General features: G+C 40.6%; 1 protein-coding gene across 12 annotated transcripts in view; it reads left to right on the plus strand.

Moving 5' to 3' along the window:
- Positions 1–19,687, plus strand: part of TJP1 (tight junction protein 1) — a 190,226-nt gene that overhangs the window by 114,691 nt on the left and 55,848 nt on the right. Inside the window, exon 1 of one of the 12 annotated variants that reach the window (XM_048318280.1) lies at positions 7,622–7,935. The exons of the other annotated variants lie outside the window; for them this stretch is intronic. Within the exon in view, the coding sequence (XP_048174237.1) occupies positions 7,903–7,935 (33 nt within the window). The 5' untranslated portion in view covers positions 7,622–7,902. Of the gene's footprint in view, positions 1–7,621; positions 7,936–19,687 lie in introns of those variants that run through there. 12 annotated transcript variants of the gene reach the window in all.

Here is a 19,687-nt window from a genome sequence, read left to right on the forward strand (position 1 = left end):
ATTGAACTAAAATCATATCTATTTTTTTCTAAAAATGTCTTACTGAAAATGCATTACAGGTTGCAGTTAATGGCACCAAGTGTTAAATGCCTGCACACTTTTTGAAAGTTTTGAGTGATTCAGTTAAAACTGGTTTCACTGTGCCTTTTTACAGCCAATACTATATAAATCTCCAAACTAAAAAAAAAATGAGCATCTAAGAATTTCTTGCACATGCATGATGACATATCATACAGGACTACTGGAAAAATGACATGCAATTATCCAAGGAGTGAAGCAAGCCATCCTGTCTCAGATGAGGTACAGGTGCCCTACCTCTATAAGGCAGAGGATGCCTTTTGCCCACAGGTTCAGAAATCTGCAGCTGAGGTGACCTCTGTGCTTGAAGCGTAGGTAAATGCTGTGCAAGTGTAGATACATAGGCATGTTACCTTTACCGGTAAGTTCAGCTTAAAAAGTCCCCATCTTTGGCTACTTATTCCTGCCTCTGTGCTCCAAGGATAATTTTTAAACCACTATCACTTCAGTTATCCCCGTACAGAGTTAGCAAGATGCAGCTATGGAGGGGATGACACAGTGCAAGAGCAGAAACGAGTGGTCAAGTAACGTCAGAAGAATGCAGGGCTTTCATCACATTAGTTTATGTTGCCCACTGATTCCATGTGCTGTGACACACCAAAACATAAAAGCCAGCCCGTGACGTGCTTTCCTTTCCTGACAACAACAGGTCAGGAAATAATGCAATATCCTTCCAAACTAAGCACTTTCTGTTCTAGTAGCCTCTCTTGTATATTGTCATGTTGAAACTGTTACATACACTGAAAACTTTTTAACTTACTATAAAAACTTGTAGCGACCTTTATTAATATAATTAAAAATATTAATATTAACCAAACAGTTACAGATGAAATAGGGCATGCTGCAAAACATGTTGTCCCTGGGAGCTGAATTTTGCTATTGATTGCAGACACAGCTAAAATAGAATATATAATATCACAGATAACCAGATGTCTGCTTGGTTGCTACAGACTAAAAGTGACTGAAAAGCTCTCTTAAGATGGATAGTATGTGGTGCTCAATGAACGTGTCTTAAATAAGATCTCTTGAGGGTGTAGTCTGGATTATTGAAATGTGGAGTTAAAAGTCATAAAACTATGTTCTGCTGTAGTGTTTTATAACACAATAATGTTTTATGCACTCATGTTTCAGGTTTAATATATTTTGGAATGATAATGATTTTGAAAGGGAGCCCCAACAAAACCATCTCAGGCCAGTGGTGACACCACTGTGTAACACAATCATCCAATAATATATAGTTAAGAAGCCTGCAGGGGGTACACACAAGATAACCTGAGTTTCTTCCAGTGACACAAACAGTGATCTCTTTAAAGTACCTTTGTTTTTAAAACTGTTTTTAATATTTGGAGGTAGAAACAAAAGCAAAAGCAAATACCAAGAGGGAAAGGGTTCATAACCCTATGGGCGTGACCATCAGGAACTTACCTTACTTACCTCCTCTAAACCTTACTGAAGTTGCTCTTGTAAAGCAGGTGCTACTAGGACAGAGCTACCAACTAAGGTAAAGATCACACTGGAATTAACTGGGTGTAATCTGGTGTTCCTACTTTTAAGCACGTTGTTAGTTCCTTGACTTGATGGATTTGTGCATGTGAATTTTAAAAGAATAGATGGAGTCTTGTACCAGTTGTAATAAGAAAGGGCAGAGGATAAAAATAAATTTCAGATTTTAAAAGATGAAAGCTGAGTGGCAATAAAAATAGATTATAGGTTATAAAGTTCAGTAATCTAAGTTTCTACATTTTTTGCAATTATGCAATAAAGTCTTTTTGGTATGAAGAATTAAGAAGCAGATGAGCTCACACTTTTGCATCATTATCTATAAACATTTTTAGCAGTGTAACAATTTTCAGTATATATTTTTTTGTTGAATATAACAATTTTCAGTACATATTTTCATTTTCTGTATGCATGCCCTTCTCACTAACAAAAATGAGTCATGATAATTTCCTGTAGTACTCATTTCAGGTCTGATATTTGTGCTCAAGAAACTGTAGAAGTGGTATCACCTTTCAAAACTATCTGGCTTAGAAAACCACACCTCTGCAACCTCCTTTTCTCCCCATCTTCCGTCCTCCTCTTAGTGATGATTTCTCTTTGGGTTTCAGAGAACAGTTTTGTCACTTTGTATCTTCTGCGAGGGTTCCTGGAAAATTTCTGGGTTTGGATACAGAGTTGTTTGCCAGAAAGGTAATTAAATGAATCAATTTTGTTAAGCTGGTCCGGGACTACCTTTACAAATCACTCAGTGTTTGTAAGTAACGAGGCCTGTGTGTATTCTGTCTTCATTTTACTTTCTAAAGTTGCCTGTGCAGTTAATCTTTGGTGCTTGTTGCTTGTTGTCCGGGCAAGCACTTTTTAGGATGAACTGCTAGTCATGCTCTCTAAAAGCGAAATATGAGAAATAAGAATTCTAGATCAGTGGAGCATCTGTGGTGCTGTCTGCAGTGTGACTTTCTGGGACTAGAATCACATCAGCTCTGAATTTGTGCCTGCTGAAGTTTCACAGCTGTCTTTGATTATTTTAACAGTCCCCTCTCTACCAAATAAACCTGGAGAAAGTAGAACAGTTCTGAATATCTGACATTTTGACATCCAGTGGCTACTTAACAGTGAAGCGTTTTGTAAAATCAGCCTGGATCGGCTGCAGTGCATTGAATTTTACAGTCCTGTTCATAAAACGACTGAGATGGGAAGTAGAATAGTTACATAACATTTCTGTAACGAATTTCTGCAATAAATTAGCTCTGCTGCCATGAAGCACAAGTAAAACTCACAAATAACATTTTCTTCAACAGTAATCTCAGATTTTGTCTCTAAACAATTATACAGATGACAAAGATTCTCCAAGACCTGGTCTAAACCGAGGAGACGAGTTTCTTTTTTAAGGATATCCTGAAATAATAACCAAAGAGACTAGATTTCAGCTCTACAGTGATACATTCTTCAAGTATTTTAAGGCAGACAATAATGTGGCGTTGCCACTGCAACCTACTTTTAATTCTATTTGTACATTTCCCATTTGCTTGAAAGTTGAAGTGGTGTTTAGGCTGAATAGAAAAAATGCCCTTGCACTGTGTTAAACCTAGTACTATTTTTAAGGTGTTAAACAAGAAATAACCATGAGTTTAAACAGCAGGAGTAAGACAGGCTGACTGTATGAAGATGTTGGGTTTATTCCCATTCTGAGCATATCCAGCCTCTGGTGTGTTTTTCAGATATGTGCTTTAACCTCTTAATGAGAGGTGAAGTACAGATTCTGGGATTTTGTCTTTGTCTAAGAGTTCCAGTATGTAAGAGGCAGTGAATTACTGGAAGCCTCTATTCCCTGTATATTGAGCAATTATCTGCAGTGTTTTCAGAAGAGGCAATGCAGTGATACACAGCCCTTTAAAGAGTCAGTAAGTATAGGAAGCAAGTTTCAGCTGTGTGGAAGTGGGAGGAAGATAAGAATCATTACTAGGCATCATTACTACATTAATTTTTTCCCTAGGGACTTGATTCATCAAGACACAAGTTCTGTGTAATTTTGAGGACATGGATTTCCCACAGCTTTCTGGAAACCACTTTTTTACTTCTTAAGGTAGAAACAGATATTTTCTTCTCTTGTGGTGAACTCCTTATTTTCTCTTCCCCTTTTTTCTTGTTCCTGAAATGCTGAAACCATGTGGCAACTCCAAATACAGAATGTACAATATCAACTAAACCGCATGACATAATTGATAATATATTGGCCTATTTATAGCTAAGCATCCCACGACTACCTCATAGGGCAGCAAAACTGTCTGCTATCTCTGAAAGATCTTATATGAATTGTTCCCTTTCAGAGCCACACACACCACAAAACCCACAGGAAGTTGTCTCTGTAGTGGCTGCGGTTCTGCAGTTTCCTTCTTCCCCATCTTTAAGTGGTCAAAATATTTCTTAAAAAGTTAAGTCAACATGAAGTAGAGAATAGACTTCCTGTTCTTGCAGTGTAACAGATACCCATGCCCTCAGAAAGGATTCACACATCTGACTGTCCTTCTGTGTCCTTTGAATCAATGTAGGGTTATGGTTTGAACTTACTAAATAATAGCTTTATTTTTAGGTTTCCTACCAAGAAAGTATAATAGTACTTTTTTTAGACATCTCCCAGTAGCAGTTATAGAAAGGATGAGTAAAGCACTTGCTTTTCTTCAGCCCGTGACTTCTAAGACAATTTTCTTTCTAAAGATGGAGGTTAAAGATGGTCCTGTTTTCAGTACCTATAAGGGTAGAATCAGGAATATGCTTTAAAATTCGGATCCCTTAGCTAACAGATGGGACTTGGTATATAACTGTATCTGACTGAATGTACTATGTATATAAGGCATATATATATATACACACACATAAACACTAACACATACATCTCTCTTGCTATATATCAATATGTGTATATAAATATATAGACATCTGCTGTTTCATTAAAACTTTTTAAAGGGAACACATGAATACGCTGGAATCCTAACAGTCTTAACAATATATAACTTGCTCTTTCAGACATTAATTTTGTAATATTTATTTTAAAATAATTTTTAAAAACCCCACCAAGGTTAAATATGAATATAATTCAAAGTTACTCGCACTTCAGATAATCGTTTTATGTTGACTTGACCAACATTTGATTTGGCATTTTCTGTACTGTTGATGGTAGATTTGCTTGTGAGCAATTTGTTAATTAAGAGATGCAAAAATTCTCCTGAAGGAAGAATTTCAAAGGACAGCAATGTGATTCTGCTACTGCTTTGTATAAAATCAAGCAAAAGCATTCATTAAAAATAATTTATATCCACCAAAAATATATATGCATTTTACCAATGCCAGTAGAATAAAATGGTGTTTCCAGTTCATCTGATTTGTATCAATAGTAGAGATGAAGAGTTAAATAACTGTTGGAAGGAAAGAGAAGGAAGATGGTGGAGGGAGGGAAGGAAAGGAAGGGAAGGAAAGGAGGAAGGAAGGAAGGAAGGAATCTCATTAGTCTCTGTGAGCCGAGGGAGTTATGTATATCCAGCTGTTTTAAAACCCTAGCAGAAGTCCTTCCTTGTTAAACAGTCTCCCTGCTTGTTAAACTCACTGTATGGCTTGATGGCATTTTCTCATCCAATGTAAGATGATACAAAAATGGCACCTCCATCTTTGCTGGAATTTGCTTCGCTTAATATTTTTCTTTCACCTTTTTATTTGTTCCCCATCTTTCTCCCAATACCCTAATAACTGCTTTTCTTTCCCATGGTCCTTCTCCCTCATTTTAGGGAACCATCTCCACCTCTGTTTTCATGCCTGCATTCCTGTTTGATTCCCTTGCCTCATATTGGTTGAACTTCTTTACTCTGTTCCCAGCCTGTCCTCCTCCCCAGCCTGCAGGTCTTGCCCACCCTCCCCAGAACTATTCAAGGGGAGAAAGATGAAAGGGAGAGATTATTCTACGCTACACTTTATCAGGTCATCCTCCCCTGAGTTTCTTTTCATGCATCTCCACACCTTGAAATCTTCCCCCTCCTTCCTGTTGTGATCTCAGCCTTTTCCTTCCTGCCTCCTCTGGTGAATACTCTGGCAGTGAAGCATGTGGGCATAAAAATCATCACATTCCGCCTTCTGCATGTGTAGATCGAGTTAAAAAAAATAATCTGAGGCTTAGTTACATCTAGCAATTAACAAAAAAAAAAAGTGCAGTGGTGTTTTCAGCGGAGGGGCTCTGGTGGGAGAACTGCCATGGAGCCGGGCCCCTCCGGAGCTCAGCGCAGGGGCCAGGGCTCCAGGGGAAAGGAAGGGGCGAAGCCGGGCGTTCGGGCACTCCGAGATCGGTCAGGTGTCAGAAAGCCGCGGATGGTGCTGACAGAGGTCCCTGGATCTGTGAGGCTGCCCCAGTGTGTGCTATGGAGAGGTCCCGGTGGGCTTTCCCTGCCCTACAGTGCCGCACTCTCTGCACCATGGTGGAGGAGTTGGCCCTTCCCCCTGATTTCGGACTGCTGCCTTGGGAATTTGCTTCAGCTATTTCCTGGAATATGAATTTGTTTGTTTTCAAAGGAGAACAAACGTAAAACTCATACAGTAGCTTTGGGTAGGGCGTTTCTTGGTAGAAGAGTGATTTGGATCGTTGAATCCTCTTATTAAGAATTTAAGTACTTCTGAAGATTGCATGGAGCACAAAAGCAGCTGGTAGCACATAAATAGCGCATAAATAACTGCAAGAAAATCACGGCCCTGATACCATGGCTTTTATTGTCATGTATATCTCATGAAATGTTTGCAAAGTGAGTGCGGAGTACTCATTTGGGTCTGGGATTTTTTCTCACCTACTTTCATTTCACTGGAACCTTATGTACCTGATTAGTCATGGCACTTGGGCTCTAATCTCATTGTAATGAGTAAATTAATCAGCAACATAAACTAGGGACCATAGTGATGTGGCTAATAAACAGTGCGTGCCATCTTTCACTGATGTTTGTAGCACTTTAATGGGTGATGTTTCTGGAAGTCATTTTGTTAACTTATGACTTGGTCCTACAAAATTTGGGAGTGTGCTCAGCTTTCTGTGGCATGAGCGTCAAGTCAGAACTCCAGCTGCATTTTGAGATCGCCTCATCGTGCATGGGTTGGGCATCTAACGCCCAAAAGTAAAATAACGTCTTTAAAAAGCCTGTCCTTTTAAATGGAAAAAAAAATTGCAATATTTCTCTTAGTGCTTAAGTAAATACTTACTTTGTAAAAGACACTAAAAACGCTTTGTCTAAAATACTGGGAAAAGTTTATTTTTCAAAGCCACAGGCAGCAGTTCATGGTGCTATAGGAAATGCTAAGGCTGTGGAGTCACCACCTTAAAGCAAAGCAAGTCTCCCAAGTTGTTTTCTTTTTGTGTCTTTATGCTTTTATCTCAAGAACAAAATGTACAATTAAGGAACTCGAAAACTGATGTCCCGCCCCTTCAAACAATGGGCAAACGCAAAAGCAGGTTTGAGCCCGCGCTGATTGACATCCCAGTTCTGCGGCCGGCTCCAGGGGGGCGAGAATTCCTTCGCCGTGGGCGCTGCAGGACCGAGCGCCACGGAGAGCGCAGACACGGGCCCTGCCGAGCTCCCGCAGCCCCCGCAGCGCTCGGGGCGGTCCCGGTGCCAGCGGCGGTCCCGGCCTGCTCCGCTCCCCGCGTTCAAACGCCCCCCCGCGCTCCCATAGGCTGCGCCGGCCCGGCCGTGCTCGGCCCCCGCCGCCCCGACCATGGCGCGGGGGAGCCCGGCGGCGAGCGAGGCCCGCGGGTGGCCCCTCACCGCGCCGCGCCCGGCGGAGCCCTCGGGGCAGGGACCGGCCGCTCCGTCGCCGTCGCTCCGCCGCCGGGGGGGGTCCAGGTCCTGCGGCAAAGTGGGGGCAGGCGGCGGCGGGGCGGGCAGTCCCCCCGCGGCGGGATGGGCCGTGCCGGCAGTCGGACATGTCGGTGGCTGCGAGGGGGGAGAGGCACGAGGCAGGCGGGCGGCGCGGCCGCTGAGCGGGCGGGCCCGGGGGCAGCGCGGCCGCTCCCGCGCCCCGGCGGCGGAGCCCGGCGCGCCAGGCGCTGCGGGAAAGAGACTGCACTTTTATCAAACTTGAGCCTCCGCTCCCCTTCCTCTTTCTTCCTTTCTCCCTCCTCCCCCGTCCCCGCCCCTTCCCAGCCGTCCTCCTCTTCCTCCTCCCCCCCGCGCCCTGGGATGTTTATTCGGGCGGCTGCGTGAGGTGCGGGCGGCGGCGCTAAGTTTCTCTCCCCCGGCCTGAGGAGCTGCAGGCGCGCACACGCTCGCCCGGCTCCGGGGGAGAGAAGGAAACAAAATGTCTGCCAGGGCCGCGGCGGCTTCCACGAAGGTAAGGCTCGGCCCCAGGACGGCCGTATTCCCTGCCCGCTCCCATCCCGCGGTACCCCCGGCGCGGTTTTCCCATTGCCCCGCCGAGTCCGTACCGCGGCGGCTGCGGCTTTATCCCCGCCCGTCCTGAGGGCAAGGGCTAGTGCGGACCGAGGAGGTGGGCGAGGTGGGCCGGAGCCTCCCGGCCGTCTTCCCTGCGGAGCTTCCCTCCCGCCTGCCGGGAGGGGCGCGCAGGTGGCCCGCACCCCCCCCCCGGCCCGGGCTGCTGCCCCGCCGGCCGTCCCCGCCCCGGCCGCCCACCTGTTGGACCCGGGCCCCGGCGGTGGGATGGCTGCGGTAGCCGGGCCCTGCCCCCTGGAGAAGCCCCCGCGCTCGCGCCGGTGCGCTGGCCGTGCCCTTTTGTTCCAGGCTGGAGCCGGGTAGCAATTAGGAAAGGCTCAACCGGGAGAGTCCAGTACTGCAGGATTTTTTCTGTGGCCGCTGAATCAGTCGGGGATGATTGTTGCTGACATACGGTAAACAGCTTTGGGGCGGCATTAATCCGTCAGAAACTTGTGCCGGTCCTCCACCTGATCCGTAGGTGTTGCCGGTGCAGGTGCACGTTGCCGGGTGTGTACTCTGACCTCCCCCGGCACTGCGCGGCGGTGAGTAATGCTGAGCGGCCCCGGGGGGAGAGGTGGAGTTAGGAACGCTCAACAGGTTATTTCTCCTTCGCGTAAAATTAAAGGTTTGCTTTGAAACTAGTTTAAATTTGAATTTCGAACTAATTTTTAGCTTGTGGCGCCTGAGTAGTTGCTCTGGCTTCAGTGCGACAAGTTCCTGTCGTGTGTTAGCTGGTGTTGCCAGAGCTCAGCTTAGTGGTGTTTGCCTTCGAGTGAAACTATGTGGTTTCGGTCTGATGTCACTTGCTGGTATGCACTTACTCAGAAGTGGTATTCTACAGGGTGAAGTAAAATGTACACCTTACTCTACCGAAAAACTTCGGTACTTGAGATACTAAGTAACGAACAAACTTAGTTCTGAGATACTCTTAGCTGGCGATTTTGCCAACTCTGAAGTCTTAACTTTCGAGGTGTGTTAAAGGCAACTTCAGCTTCCAGAGTGGAGTTTTAAAAACTTTAAAGCCAGTGTTGACTACTGAGTTTCATGCCTCTTTCTAATACCACATTTGGGGGTATTGTATTACATTTGAACATATACACAAACACATTTCAACAATAAATGTTTGTTGTTGGAAGAGTAACTTATTTTGGGTAGTATTTCGCACTGGTGGTATTACCTAGCTATGGAGATAGATAAAACATACTTTCTAGCCCTTTTCAAATGCACTTATATTAACAACAAATAGGAGTTGAAGATAAATATTGTCTTGAATACTATTTTGTTAGAGTTCCGCTATGTGAGGCATTGTGAGAAAATGCATCAACTTAAATTTTGCAGATTTTTTTTGGTTTGAAATTGGGGTACAAAATTCTCATTTCTAGTTCAAAATGATCTCTTAAAATAGAGCTATTTTGTGAGGCTGTGGACAAGTACTGCCTTCCACACATGCATATACTGTTTTGAAAGTTTTTTCTATTTTTAGATATGGAAGTGTATTTAAAGTTGCAGAAGTGTACAGAAAGTGTATCTGTTTCGGCTGTAGACTGGTGTACAGACTGGTGTTAATTGAAAGTTTTATCTTGCCATAGCAGTTATTTGAAACTCCTCCTGCTCGTGGTCATATCACATTGGCCCTTGGAGCTTGCATACATGTATACAGTATCAGCCAAACTAATTATACTGAAAGGTATGTTAATTTAAGAATGTTGCAAAATATAGTCTCACTGGGGTTTAACTCTCCAGTGGTATGCTTTCAGATTTATGGAAGTTATGTGTTTGAAATAGCGTATCTTTCTGAGGGAAAAAACTCGTTTTTTAAGTCCTGTGACTGTCAGTGTAAATTCTTAGTCTGTGATAGCTTTTTATCAAAATTATTTCTTATCTTTTTATCTTGAAATGTCTTTAGAGGCTAGACTCTGGTGCATACAATTCATATGAGTTTCCTTGTCAAAACAGAGATGCTTTCAGTAGATGGATAGTGTTAATTGTACTTCAGCCATTAGTTCCTGGGCCACTCTCTGTGTAGTTTTAATAGTTGTAGATAAGGAGATTAAAAAGTATTTTGGAAATCCTAGAATATTGTGGGATTTCTGTGTTCACATTTCAGATATTTTTTCCTTTAGTTGCCCCTTTGGACATGGTATCTGGTTTCTGGTTTTTTGGGGTTGTAATGCTTTAAAAAAGCCTCTGTGAATGGTTTCCTCTTAATAGTTACTTAATATACTTTTGAGCTTTATGTCCATATCTACAGTTGCCTTGGCACGCTTGACCAGACAAAACCTTAAAAAAAAAAGAAAAAAAAATTATTTTTGATTACCTGAATAATTTTTATTTGTATGTGAGAGAATCTTGGCTGCTGTGATTGATTGTGTTATGCCCTATTATCAACAGTCTTTAATAAACAGTTTCACTGCCCTTCAGTTTTGATTACTTAGCTTTTTCCCTGCTATGCTGTAAAAGAATGTGGTTTTATTAAGGTATTATAGGCTTGTTGTAGCTGTTGGTAATATACAATAGAAAATGGAGGAGAAATGAAGTCTTGCTTGCAGTTTAATCTGGTTGTGGCTGTTACTGCAAAATGTAAGGGGCCTAATCTCTTCTGATGTCTTTCTGAACAGTACTGGTGGCTGGTATGGGAATGACTATGTCAGGGCCTTAGTAATGGGATGTAAACTTTCTTTCTGCTTTTAAGTTGGAGAGCGAAATATAGTCCACATTGGTAAAAAACCAGCCAAACAAATAAACAAACCACCCTGAAAAGCTTTTAAAGTGTAAATGTGGGGACAGGACTTATTGAATCCCTGAGCCTTTTTGAATGCTGAACCTGAGTTCTTGAGACTTCCTTCTATTTTTAAATACATTCATGAAGACTATTTCAGTCTTTCACCTCAGTCCTGTAACTAATTGAATTTTGGTTATTCTAACTGGCTTTCTAGCTCCAGGCATGTATCTGTTAATTATCCCTTGAATCAGGATCTGAGAACATGACTGTGTTAATGGTTCAAGACATGCTGATTGCAAGGTCTCCTTGATTTTCTGTTTTAGAGGGAATGACCTATGGTTTTCGTAAGTGTGGGTTAGCATTGTACCCAAAAATCTTGCTTGGAAACAGCAATGGATTTGTTTCTTGTAGAGCATATATGTGCAGATGTTTTTATAGTGCTTTTAGTGCAATGTGTGAGATAGCTAAGTTTGGAGCAGTATTTTGTTTTTCCCATCTAAGTCTGTATATGAGCACTGTAAAGTTAGATCAGTTCTTCTTTGGGTCTTTGTGAGATTTTTCAATTGTAACAACAAAGAAATACATAGAAAATGTATATGGGAAAGTAACTGAGAATTCAGTTTAACCTAAGAATCTACCTCCTATATGGAAAAAAAAAGCCTTTAAAATACTACATTTAATTGTCATAGCATTTCCATAAGTTGTATTTGGACCTTAGGAAATACTAATTTTAACGTTCCAGTAGGTATTTTTCAAAGAATAATTTATATCAATAACTTGTATTTTGGGCTTGGATTTTCTTGAATTCATTCAAATTGTTCCAGTTAGGACTATCAGCAACTTCAACTACCAGATGATACTTCAGGTGCATTTTTCAGTATGACTTTGGCTGCAATGTGAGAAGAGCTGCAAGCTCCACACTCCGTAGGTCATTATGAAGTGTATTCTGGAGTTTGCTTCTGGTTCAACGTGCAGCATAAAGATTACTGAAATGTAAACAGAACTTGAAATCTGACTGTGCCTGGCAACTGGCTCCACCTTTATAGAGTGGAAAATCAATTAAGACCTTATCACTGATCAGCTAGCTAATCTTTGTGTCAAGGAAGACATCTAGAAATGGGTTATTGTACGTCATAGGTATTCTAACATGCACATTGTGCTACTATTCAGTTTCTATGAGAATAGATACTGGGGTTCTATCTGTGGGAAAAAAAGCTCAAAACATAGTATTTTGAATTTGTGCTTGAAGTCAAGAGTGGTTATTGAGCTTGAATATATGTCTGTGTTGACACTGCAATGTATCTTCATTGTCAAAATCTTCTGGGTACTCGTGAAAATACTTGGTTTTAAGTATTCAGCATAAGGTACTGAATTGGAAACAGAACTGTAACTAGTCAACTACTCACACTCTGAATTGTGCTAAATATGTTGGGTTTGTTACATGAAGTGCTATGCAAAAGTATTGTCTATCTCAGGTCAAAGCACTTGTTCAAAAGCTATGTATCAAAGTTGAAGTTCTCATCAAGGGCTGAAGTGTTCACCCATTTTGTTTGCCAATAAGCTTTCAGTGTGAAATAGGATCCTCTCTTCTGTTTTCTTCTCCTATCCTCTATACCCAGAGGAAAGGCCATGTCTTGTGTACACACTGGAGTGGCGGGGGAAAATCTGATTAGTCACAGTGTGGGGATTAAAGCCATGTACATGTCCATGTCAAAATTAATAGTCCCAATATTTGGCATGTAACACTGTCAAGTTCTAAGTGTCAGTTTGAGTTAAGGGATGGTATTTGAAACAAATGCTTTTATTGTTTTTCTTATGGGTTAAGAAAGACATTGGTCATTTATATCCCCACAAGTATTTCCTTGTTATCATGGTATAAATACAAGAGAAATTAATATCAAACTATGCCCAGTGTTTTCTCCGGCAAATATATTGCTAATGACTTCTTCACTGAATGTACTGATTAAGCAAACAGCCGTAGGGAAGTCTTAAAATGAATTCCATGATTCTGTGCAGTGTATTTATGCTGAGTCCAAAAAGTCCTGAAATGAAAACATTGTCTTGTCTTATAATTATGCTATTTTAGGGACAGATTATTCAAATATGTGCTGTACAGTCATAAATAGTGGGGGTGCCCTTGTTTCAAGGGGCTGTGACGTGCTTGAGTGAAGGATCTGAGAAAATGGAGGGACACATTCACCTGAATATTTAAGGTCCCGTATGGATCCCTTGGAGGCTGCAGAGTAACAAGTGCTGCTGAGGCCATAAGTGTGGTGACTTGTCCAGGGACAATGGTGTCTGCTTGGTTATCCATGGGATTTTCCTGCTGTGGTGTGCTCTTAGCTCCTTAAGCCCCAAGCTCCGTGGACTGTTTGGGTTTTGTAGATGGGCTACTGCAGGGTTGGAGAACTGCCCCAGCGTGTGCAGGCCTGGGCACTTGGCTTACGTTTGCTATTCGTGACTCTAGGATCCTCAGTAGTTCTTTAGAGGTCTTTCCTGCATTTGCACATCAGGATTTATTTAGACACTTGGAAAAATTAACTGTATTGTTGGTGTTAAAAATTTAAATATTGGCTGTATGTTAAAAAAGTATTTATTTTCTCAGGAGTATTTGGTAATCTCTAATAGGATTTTTGTTTCCTAATCCATTATAAACAGATGTTCTTCTCTTTTGCGGTGGGGGAGGGCAGCCTAAATTCAGTAAGATGATAGCAGTAGGGAGTGCTGCGTTGAAGTTCACATTCTTAGGAGAAGTGGGCAAATGTGACCTTTTTGGCCTACATAACTCATCATAAGGTGTGTGGTTAACTTGCCATAGCAGAGAAAGCAACAACAGAACTTGGTATGGCTCTGATGGCCTCTTTGTCTCCCCACCCCCACATATACAAAGTACTGAAATGCTGAAAATAGAAATTGAGCAAAAGTAGGCAGTTTGTGTGATTTATAGTTCCCAAGGCTTTTCGCAGTAAGTACTGCCCTGTAGAGCAGCCTTGTGTCTTCCTCGCAACTGGCTTTTACATTTGACTTCTTCTTAGGAACTTCATTATAAGATATTTCCCCACCCCTCCTGAAAAGGCAGTAATTAGTTTTCAACTTGTGATCCTTTGGGATTGTATAGGCGGTTCCTTGCCTAGTTTGAATGGGGTCCAGTAACAGTGTCTTCCCCTCTGCCCCACTGGGTCAGCAATCATTTTAACAGATGGTCCCCTTCTCTGTATTCAGCTTAAAATTTTTCTTGTAAATATTAAATGGACCCGTTCCAGCTATTTACACTCTGGGCTGGTGACTGTTTCTTAGGATGCATGCAGATGGGACATAGTATGAGCAAGGTGTGTAGAGACTTGTTAATACACTTCAGAACATATGGTCAGGCTTTTGGACATGGCTCTGTGAGGTGAGTTCGTTTGGCTGAAATAACATCCACTGCCTTTTCCTACAAACTTTCTTGGGTCTCTTTCTTTAGACAGATGTGGTGCTTTTGCAGCAGCATTAATGACTTAGTTATATTCACCATGAATTCAATAACACAAAAATTACTAAGAAGTAACTTGTGGCTGAAGAGACACTACTCGATTTTTCAAGTTAATTAAAAGGAAGTAATAACCTTAAATTATAACTAGAAGCAGTAGCATAATGAAACTGGACAGATTGTGAAATTTGAACAATGATGTTAGGTTTTCTATTACTTAAATTACAGCAGTCGTGGCTTGACTTTGACAAAGGACTGAGCTGGCACGTGTTGCTATAAAAAGGTATATAAAAACATATTTAAAAGTTTTTTAAAAAAATAAAAATACCAAAGTGAAGAATATGTACACAGGTGCTTTCAGCTTCATTGAAAATATAATAGGCATAAATTATGTAATCTAAAGATTCATTGGTTTTAATAGAAAGTAACAATTGGAATGACTGTAACTGTAAAACTCTGGCAGTGACTTTGAGGTGCTACTTGACAATGTGGTATCAATTAATTAGTTAGTTGTAATTTGCATGGAATCAGGATAGTACCTGGGGCTAACTCTGCCAATTATTGTTTATCTGAACAAATTCCAAGACTTGTAATAAATACGTAATTCATGTTCATTTTGGATGACTGGCTTCCCCAGAATTAAATCTGGGAGAAGGCCAGATCATGTTAACCCTCTCATCACAGGATGTTTGTTTAAAAACTTTTTAATGTCACTTGACCCAATGTTGTTCCTACATGTTACTCGGAAAAAATGTTCCTTTGCCCATGAATGCCTCCACGTGAATTAGTTTCTCAGCACAGTGTTAGGTGACAGGAGTACAGGCTTTCCCTGTAAACCTGGACTTCCTGAAATAATTTTTCCAGTGGGTATCAAGATCTTGAAGCCAAGCTTGAAGGCATGGCTTTCTGACAAAAGAACTTGTGTTTCCTTCAAAATTGAAATTAAGTTGTGGAAAGTGATTGGTCATTGCACACAGGATTAAACCTCTCTGTTAATAACCCAACTATGTAATAATGGGAATTCCTGGAGGGAATGCTCCATGAGAGAATTAAATGCACTTGCATTTTGATTGGGTCTTGCTCTCTATGGATAATGTAGACTGGATTCATATTCCTAAAGCGGGAAGCATTTACTAGGAAGTACGAGAAAGGTATACAGGTTTATAGAAAACAATGTTGATGGCTTGAACGAAGAACATGTTTCATTGGAATCAGATACAGTGCTGTAGAAGCACTCTGTGGGGTTATTTTTTCCCAGTGCTCATGTAGTTTATTGTGGTTTGTTTATTGTTGGTAGTTCAATGGTAAATCCACCCTAGAACTGCCCAGGAAAGTGCCGAGTTTCACATGAGGGGATTTGTCACTTAAATTGTTTGAATATGAATGCTAACATAAAAGGTTTTCTTACTTGTTGTGTTTATTTGCAGTCAGTAAATGTCTCTATCTTGGGAAGGTGTGTAAGCAATAGCAAGAAGCCAGTGGGTGGGAGTTACTGAGATTGTTTCTCCTTTAGAATGACCGGTGGTAGTGGGTTTTTTTTTTCCTTCCTGCATGATGAGGGCACCTTCTAAATCAGTTGCATTATTGATAATAGTAGGATTGTCTTTTTGGCTGTAAACTTAGTTTGGTTTACAATAATGTGAGATTTATGTCCTGCACTTGAAGCTGTGCTAGCATTGTAGTTTAAACAGGCAGGGATGCCTTTTAAACATAAATGTCATGTCCCTGCAGCGTGCATTTTGCTAGCCTGAACTTCTGACTGCATTTATTATCTCCATTTAAAATCAACCAACCGTGCTTTAAAAGTACTTTAAACAAAAGCAAGCAGTCAGAGAAATATTGCATAGGCTTTTTTCTTTCTTCTCTATGATTGAATTAACATTGAGAATTTTTGCCTTGTTCTTTGTACTTGGTTTTACTCCCTCCCGTGTGAATGATAAATGCTTGAATTCACCTCTGGAGAAGTAGTAGAAGTAGATTTGTTCGTGGTGTGGTGGCAGTGGAAGCAGACAGTGCTGGTGGTGTGCAGCAAAAGGGCTACATGGGATAGGATGAAGGGAACTGAGGTGCTGCCAGTACAGCTCCTGTGTTGTGAGTGTTGGGTCGGCTTGGGGAGCTGCATTCTGTGCTTTGGGACACAACAGAAACATGTAAATCAAATAGTGGGTTGAAATAGTTGTGACTGTTTGTGATTAGGCAGTTGGCAACTAAATGTTATATTTTTAATCTTGTGAGGTGGATTGACTGGTGGATCTAATTTTGCTTTTCTGTTTCTAGAAAAATCTGTTGTTAAAGTCAGTGACTGGCCTTGCTTGGTTATGAGTAAATTGCTTGGGATGCTTAGAGCTGATAACAATTTTTCTTTTCTCTGATATAAAGTACTGGTTTTCAACTGGAACTAAACCCTTACTATGAAAATTGTGTTTTGCTTGCTCCACCCTTTATCTTCCAGAACAGGACCTTTAATTTACTCAATAGTAGTTGCAGTCTTGCTGTATTTAAAAATCAGTTTTATAGGAAGTAACTTTAAACATTTTGGAGCACTTTTTAAGAAAAAAACTCCCTCAAATATATTTCTACTTCATAAACTACTATAGATGGTGTTACAAAACTTTGTTAATAGTTTTCCCTCTATCAGAAGAGCAGACTTTGATGTTTTAGTATTCCTTTTTTAAATTCGTACATTATTCTGAGTTTCCTGGATATGCTTACAGTGTAGAGGTTAGTATGTAGCTGACCAAAACATAATACCTAAAATCTGTCTTTACTGTCCTGACCCTTCTAGCAATGTAATTATGTTGCTTCCATGCGATAAGCCAAGGCAATTTACAGATTACTGGAATGCTTGAAAACACTGACCTTTCAGGTCACTCAGAGCACTCCTATTATGCAGAGATTGCTGTGGCACTGTTGTAATGTGCTGGCCTGTCACATGCTGACTAACTTGCAGAAAGCTTTGATGCAGCTGTTTTAAAAATGCTTTTGCTGACTGATAGGCACTTAGGCTACTGCCTGTGAACAAAGCCAGCTCTCATTCCATGCTTTTAGCCCCCATTTTCTATAACAACACTTCTTCCCTGCTAACTACACATACAGTTCTTATTTGGGCCCAATTGTTGACTTGTTTCCATTTAAACTGTTTGTGTTAATTTTCACATCAAAAACAGTCGTGTGTTTGAGACAGATTCGGTTTGTGTGGTTTATTCAGAGCTGCTGCAAACAAGCTGCCTTAAAAAGTTTATGTGGTGGCTTTAAAGAGTGGGTGGATTAGGGAGAAGAAAGTGTGTGTGACCGGGCAGAGCAGGGGAGGGAAGGGATTAAAAAACAATGGTCCTTTATTGATGACGAATACAGTGGAAAGCAGTTTACTGCAGCGTAGCATATATTCTATAGTTTGAGCTCTAATGTCTTTTCTCAAATTGGTGTGAAGAATAACAAAAATTTGACAAATGTTTCCATGTAGTGTCTGACGCTTAATGGGTATCATACATGGGAACTATGGTGGAACCTTCTTCAGTATTTGACACAGGGATAGAACACGAATAAAGATTAAGATGACTTGATTTTTTGTTTACTATCTTTACTTTTATTTAGTTTTATTAATAACTGTTAGATCAAGTAGTGCCTGAATTGCAGAGATCATGGGGAGAGGAGAAATAAATACAGAAGAATAAAACCTTTAATGCCAGTAGCCTGGTGAGACTGCTAGAAGGATAAATTGGTTTTTTTCTTCCCCAAAATACAGAATCTGTATTCTCAGTGAAAATAAGATGCTGGGTGTTTGGGGGAAGTAGATGTCTAATCCAAGTAAGACTCCACATAAGAAGCACAATAGCCCATTACCTATGAATGGCAAGTTTAGCAATTCACAATTTAGTCTTTGTTAACAGGGAATGTTTTATATTTAATGTATTCTATTGGTTGCCTGTACCTCAGATTCTAAGCATGTTTGAGTTCACTGCATTAGGATCAAAAAACTAAGCATCTCTATTCTATTCTGCTGAGAAGTGGAAAACAAAGAGGTAACATCTGATTGATACTGTATATATGTATCATGTATGGCATTTTATATAAGTCTGAGACTGAGCTTCTGTTGTACAGCATGGCATCATTGTCCCCTTGTTTGGGGGAGTGGGACATCGGGTATTCACCTGTTCGCTGCAATTCCAGTAACTGCAAAATATGCACAACCTGTGCCTAAAATCTCTTGAAGCAGTAGTGTATATTCAAGGATAAGCACTGGTGTACATAAAATTGCCTTTGCTCTTTGACCACATACTATACAGTGACAATGCACTAAAACATAAATTTCAAGTTGTAGAAGAATGGAATATATTTTTCTTGCTATAACAATGCAGTGAAAAGAATTGAATGAGTAGTGATTTTACAGCAGGAACCTAGTTGAACAGTGTAGTTACATAGTGTTTTCTTTTTTGGGTATAAAGTCTGTACTACTTATGGTGATTGGTAGGACACAAATATTTGGGTTTTGTATATATTTTTGTATGTACTTTGTAGTTGCACCTTAACTTTCATAGAAGAAAGCGTTTTCCACAGCTCAGTTCAACATGTGGTAATCCGGATCAACTTAAATGGCACAGTGAGGCAAAAAGGATGAATAACTTACACGTGTTGATAACATTACAGTATCTTTGAGAGGATTTCATTTCAGAAGAAATTACTTCTGAAGGTGAACCTACAAAAATGAGTAGAAGAGATGCAACTAAATCAATACATTGATACAAGAGGTACAGATTTAGATATTGTCAGCTGCACTTAGTTTTCTCTTGCAAATCATTAGAAGTTGCATGACTGTGAAGGTATGACCATTATCAGTCAAGCTTTGAAAGCATTCTGGCAGTAAGTTGTGTTTTGCTGTTCAATTCTCGCTTTAATGATAAAATTGTACTACAGCTATCTTGGCTGGAACTACTCTTTTTTGTCTCATCTTTCTGATGAAGTTTTTCACTGTTTTTTATCCTCGCTTATTTAGTCTTTAGGATTTTTCTTTCCAAAGAATACTCTGGATTGAATGGTTTCTCTTCAAGCTATGGTCTCCTGATAGGTTTTTCCATTGAACTGACTCATCAAACAGATTTGTCTGGGTGTCTTAAAGCTAAACTCTTGTGGTTACGTACTCATTTCAGGAGACGCTCCTTTGAAAAAACTATGGCTTGCTGAATTTGCAGGTTTGTAGATAACTCAGTTGCTTTCTTCCTCAGTGTCTCATTCTTGTTGACAGGTAACTTGATAGTTTTTTGGGACAACAACTGAATGAACTGTAGCTGTAATCTAGGATAAACAGGTAATTCACCAAAATTATACAGGCTTTTCAGCTGTTAACCAAGTGCTTACCCAGTTTCTTCTCCAGCTGGTTGGATAAACAACTAGAATGTCATTCATACTTTTCCATTTCAAAAAATGTGCTGAGTAAACGAAAAAGACATCTGCCCATTAACC

Source organism: Corvus hawaiiensis, chromosome 13 (genome assembly GCF_020740725.1).
Source record: "Corvus hawaiiensis isolate bCorHaw1 chromosome 13, bCorHaw1.pri.cur, whole genome shotgun sequence".
In the NCBI taxonomy this organism is placed as follows: Eukaryota; Metazoa; Chordata; class Aves; order Passeriformes; family Corvidae; genus Corvus; species Corvus hawaiiensis.